This window comes from Pseudophryne corroboree, chromosome 3 (genome assembly GCF_028390025.1).
Source record: "Pseudophryne corroboree isolate aPseCor3 chromosome 3, aPseCor3.hap2, whole genome shotgun sequence".
Lineage (NCBI taxonomy): Eukaryota > Metazoa > Chordata > Amphibia > Anura > Myobatrachidae > Pseudophryne > Pseudophryne corroboree.
In genome coordinates this window covers 302,555,004-302,561,003 of record NC_086446.1, presented here as the reverse complement: position 1 = coordinate 302,561,003, position 6,000 = coordinate 302,555,004, and the positions used below count along the sequence as shown (strand labels likewise).

The window sequence follows — 6,000 nt, the reverse complement described above, 5'->3', positions numbered from 1 at the left end:
ATATTTATACTGTACAGTATGTGCTTTCACAAATCCATCTACTGTATATACAAAATATGCAGATGGGTTTTTCCAACCGAAGGTCACTTTCACTGATTGGGCTGCCAATGCCTTCATGCAGAATCTGTTTATTGTTATATCTTTATAGTCATGTATTTATATTATCAGGCATTTTATTAGTGTATTTGTCACTATCATTGCCACATAAGCTAGTCTCTAGCTACAATTATAACCAATGCATAGTGCACACCAGTGTTTCATTTAGTTATATCCAATGTAGCTGTTCTATGTTGTAATTTTTCCCGGAGAACAGATTTTGTGTAATACAGGTATGTTGGACAAGGACCTGAAGGCACAGAGCAAACAGAAGTCAGATAAACAAATCAATTAGTTTTCCCTTACCAGTATAGACTTCCTGCAGGGTAAATAGGGATAGTGTTGAATACATAGGTTTCTTTTTAAATGTAAACACATGGTGTGCACTGCACAGTTCCCCTCACCACCACACTGTGTGACATATAAGGAGATCATACTTAGGTCTCTTCTGCCTGTATGCAGATTGTGCATTACACAAACACTACTTCTATAAAAGCAATGCATACAGTATTTAATGCACAGTCAGGTAACTGCAGCAGACAGTATAAGTAATGTGTAATCAGCCTCACTCACTGCAGTCTGTGCTAGCATGCACACTCAATCAGGAGATGTCTGTGGAGAATAATATTGCTATGCACCATACAGAGAGCACTCTTCTATGCACACTGGCAATAACCCGCTGGGGGGCGTGTCCTAGAGGATCACTGGTGACAAGGACGCAACATTATATTTTCTGTCTTCTGTTGCAGTGCAGGTATTTCTTCTGATGGGCACTGCTGACGTCAGCATGGTGCATCCCTCTCGCAAAGGATGATGGTAAAATCCCAATGTTTTCTGCCTCTGCTTTAGGGAGAGCATTGAAGGGGAGGATTTTTGGAGGGGGACCTGGTGTCTCCCTGGCCTGACTGGATGATGTGCAGCTGTTTTGGAGCTCCAGATGATGCAAGGGTCGCAATCTGCTGCATGGGGTAGATGCCAAGTGAAATGTACACAATGAAGTGATGCCTGTCCTCCTTCTCTGGATTGGATAACTAGCTCAGCTAACCTTTTTAATGCAACCTGTTCAAGTGTCAGCGCACCTGAAGGCTCATGGCAACATCACAGGAGCTCGCCGGGTCATTTCTGCGGAGAGGGAGATCGCACAGTGACCCCAATATCATCCACAGTGATCCCTGCACTCCCACAGAGCCTGGCTCCGAGTCAGAAGATTGCACAGGTAATGCACAAAGCCTGGGGGTTGCCTGCTGCCTAGATATATGGAGAAGGGGGGTGTGTGTTGGGGGAGGTGTGCTCCTTTTACCATTGGCGAGCTTGGTCTGAATGGGTTAATATAAGCAGTGACATCACAACTATTGCTGAGTTTTCATTTTATTGCAGCTTAGTCAGATACTGAATGAAATCAGCCATTATTTATTACTTGCACAATTCAGATGATCCCACCCACTTCTCTATATCTTGATTCTGTATAATATTCTGTTCTTTTATTACACGTCATTGATGAACATAGCACAGCATTTTATTTTGTTCTGTCTTTTTTGTTGTATGCTATATTATTTGTGGTCCACTGTATATGTGATGAATTGTGTTGTTATTATTATAGTATAATGGTATGATGTAGTATTAAGTGGTCATCTGTATGTGACATGTGACTGTTACTGTAATATTGCTAAACAGGATATTACAGCAATATCAATTTGCTGTGTTCTCCGACGCTTATTTTAGGAAGTGGGGGGAAAAATGGTATTTCCACGTAGGGAGGAGAAAGACCTTTAAAACATAAATGATATTTTTATTGCATTGCAGATTGGTGTGGAAGGAGAATAAGGCTTGTAATTATATTAACGTCTGTTAACGCAAGTTTTGGGTCAGTAAGCAGGGGGCCTATTGTACACTGTATAATAAACAGTCCGTGTTAATTTATTTGCCGTAGGAAATATTGAATTCTCCACATTTAAGTGTAAAATGAAGGGTCGTCGTAATAATGTAGTAGACGTGCTTCCCGTGTACTTGCTAATTACAGATTGCAGGTTTGCTTCATTTATACGAGAGGCTGTAATGGAACAGAGGGTAGGGGTGTCATCTCTATGGAAACGGGTACAATCCAAGTATTAATTGCACCCCTTGAAATGCCTCCTAGCAGGGCAGCAATTAGCACTGGAAACATTAAGTAGTATGGTGGGCTGCCACATGTGTCCACTACGATTAATGTGTTTATTACAGTGTTATATGGGATGGAATCACCCATAGAGTGCACAGGTAGCTGCTTCCCTGGGGATCCCAGCCAGCAGCAATACATGGGCTGTCAGCACTGGAACTGGATAGCCTGTCATCTCGTAATGTTAGATGATGGGGAATAGGTTTGCGTGGGGGTAACTCTGCTACTTTACCATGCACAGTATGTACTACGCCAGTCCTGTGTGACTACAGGTCACTGCACCGCTGTATGACTGCCAGGCAGCATATGCGGCGGTGTCTAGGGACTGGATCAGACGCAGCGAGAAGGGGGTGGGGATCTGTAACATGCACACATGCAACATAATTGCCACACAATTCCCCTCCCATGTCATCTATTGCCACTTCCTATATGTCACACGTCTGCAGCAGTAGCGACTCCATTGTCCTGCTGTCATCTGGCTGCAGCGCTCACTACATAAACATAGTAGAATTAATATACATTGTTTCTCTTGTATCTGCGCTGTGTTTATAATATCGCCGCTTGCACATACATAAGGGGCTAGGATGTGATGCTGTGTCTGTCAGAAGGTGCCCACTCAGCGAGTTTGGCGGCTTCCACTAGTGGGGGATGGATACCGTCAGGACCTCCAATTGAGATCACCTGATGTCACGGCAGCAGCAGCAGCATCTCCCAAACTGCTGCTTCTTTGTCAGGGGAAATTCCATTGCTGAGTGAGCTCCAGCCTGGGCTCCTGCACAAAGAACAAAGGCTGCGAGGGGACTGCACACGGCAACGTCATGCCAGGTGATTATACTACTATTATTATTATTATTATTATTATTATTATTATTATGTATCATGGCCAGCTGAATTTGTTATTTTTCCCTACAATTATACATAACTCATTTACTACAGTGTCACTATATTCGTATTTTACCAGGATACCTAACCAATTCTCTGTAAGGTGACTATTATTATTATTATTATTATTATTATTATATTTTAGCTTCTCATTAATATTTACCATTAACTACCAAGTGACCATGTTATCATTCTTTATCAGAGTGTATAACCTATTCACAGTCAAACGACTTCATACTTACCAGGATGGAAAACCCATTCACTTCTAGGTGAATCTATATTCTTACTTGTATTATTTACCTTGGGACATATCCATTCACTGCTACAGTATGTGGCCCTGTATTACTATTTACAAGGGTGCATAACCCATTCACTACCAACTGCTGCTATTATTTACAATGGCCCATAATCCATTCTCGGCAGTGTGACTCAGTATTACTATTTACCAGAATATTATTTATTTACTATGGTACATAACTATCTTATTGTCAGATGTCCATGCAGTTAATATTTTCCAATGTGCATAACCCGTTCATGTGACTATATAATTATTATTGTTATGTATTATGGCAGATGTACTAAGCCTGGAGACTGCATAAGGAAGTGATAAACAGTGATAAGTGCAAGGTGATAAACGCACCAGCCAATCAGCTCCTAACTGTTAATTTACATATTGGAGCAGATTGGCTGGTGCGTTTATCTCCTTGCACTTATCACTGGTTTATCCCTTCCGTGTGCCTTCTTCAGGTTAATACATCTGCCCCATACTTATTTAATACCAGGTGGCTCCATGCTATTATTTTCCTTGGAGCATGACTTATTTACTACCAGGTTTTTTGCTAATACCATTATTAACCAGAATGCATACACTGCAAGGTGGCTATATTATTATTTTCCAAGGTACATACTATAGCCCATCAGGGCCGGCTCTACCATTAGGCAGCTGCCTAGGGCGTCAGGATCTGGGAAGGGGGGGCTGAAGTTTTGCCTAGGGTGCTGACAAACCTTGCACCGTTCCTGTAGCCAATTGACCGCCAGGTGACTCTGTTAACATTTACCAGGTTATTTAACACATTAATTGGCAGGTGATTATATAAATAGTTTTATTTACCTATGTGCACAACCCATTCACTGCCAGATAACTTATTATTATTATTATTATTAGTTGAGTATCCCTTGTACAAAATTCAAAATCCCACATTTTTGGGTCCCCTAATTTTATATATATATATATATATATATATGCAGAGTATGGGCGGCACTCACGGCGCAGAAAAAAACAGACAAGCAAGTCTGAAAGCTGCGGTCAACGTTTCAATGTCTTTTATAACATTTTCGTCAGGATAACAATGCAAAATTTTACTCACCCTTTTAACTCCGTCTGACGGTCCATGGCGCCTCCTGCAAGCCGCGTCGCGTTCTGTTCAACAAATGACGTCATCACGAGATGCCAGCCGCGGCGTCATGGAGAGTACGGACCGGAGCACATTAAACCACCTAAGACATACAAAAAGTGCAAATAAGTGATACACACAACGCACACATTTATGCTCAAACAAGACAGTAATGGGCACAATAAAAAATGATACTTTGAATACACTATGTATCAATTATGTTAAGGAACGGTACTTCGTGATAAATAACAATAAATTGTTTAACCCGTACTGCTTGGGTGGGAGGAATGCACAGGACACAATTAGTGACACACATCGGAAATCTATAACATTAAAGTGGAACATGCATACAAAATGAACGTAGGCATACGTACCAGAATAAAAAGTTAATATTATAAGAAGCTAGTAATAATTATAGCAACGTTCAATAGTTAATGATACATATTTTATAAGAAAGCTGATAATCCAGCTTGTTCATTTAACCCTTTGGGAGATAGGGTATCCAGTATGAATATCCACCTAGCCTCGGCTCTAAGTAAAATTTGAGCCCTATCTCCTCCTCGTTTTAATGGGGGAATGTGATCGATAATTCTATGTCGCAAAACCGCGACAGAATGTTTGGCCTGCAGAAAGTGGATATTCATACTGGATACCCTATCTCCCAAAGGGTTAAATGAACAAGCTGGATTATCAGCTTTCTTATAAAATATGTATCATTAACTATTGAACGTTGCTATAATTATTACTAGCTTCTTATAATATTAACTTTTTATTCTGGTACGTATGCCTACGTTCATTTTGTATGCATGTTCCACTTTAATGTTATAGATTTCCGATGTGTGTCACTAATTGTGTCCTGTGCATTCCTCCCACCCAAGCAGTACGGGTTAAACAATTTATTGTTATTTATCACGAAGTACCGTTCCTTAACATAATTGATACATAGTGTATTCAAAGTATCATTTTTTATTGTGCCCATTACTGTCTTGTTTGAGCATAAATGTGTGCGTTGTGTGTATCACTTATTTGCACTTTTTGTATGTCTTAGGTGGTTTAATGTGCTCCGGTCCGTACTCTCCATGACGCCGCGGCTGGCGTCTCGTGATGACGTCATTTGTTGGACAGAACGCGACGCGGCTTGCAGGAGGCGCCATGGACCGTCAGACGGAGTTAAAAGGGTGAGTAAAATTTTGCATTGTTATCCTGACGAAAATGTTATAAAAGACATTGAAACGTTGACCGCAGCTTTCAGACTTGCTTGTCTGTTTTTTTCTGCGCCGTGAGTGCCGCCCATACTCTGCATTTATATTTGGACACAGCTTTGGCTGTAACCAGGGAGGGCACCGGCCATTTACGTGGAGTTTTCTAGCATTTTTGGGAACCGGGAGTGCCGTGAATTGGACAATTATATATATATATATATATATATATATATATATATATTATATATGATGTTTGATGTTGCTGTTTGTC

At 40.8% G+C, this 6,000-nt stretch overlaps 1 protein-coding gene across 9 annotated transcripts in view; it reads left to right on the top strand.

Moving 5' to 3' along the window:
- Positions 1–855: 855 nt before the first annotated feature.
- PHACTR3 (phosphatase and actin regulator 3) overlaps positions 856–6,000 on the top strand; it is a 419,279-nt gene continuing 414,134 nt past the window's right edge. For 2 of the 9 annotated variants that reach the window (XM_063959372.1, XM_063959371.1), the window contains exon 1: positions 856–1,312. In XM_063959372.1, the coding sequence (XP_063815442.1) occupies positions 1,186–1,312 (127 nt within the window). In that variant the 5' untranslated portion in view covers positions 856–1,185. Of the gene's footprint in view, positions 1,313–2,586; positions 3,077–6,000 lie in introns of those variants that run through there. The other 7 variants (XM_063959366.1, XM_063959365.1, XM_063959370.1 and 4 more) reach the window with 6 other exon arrangements.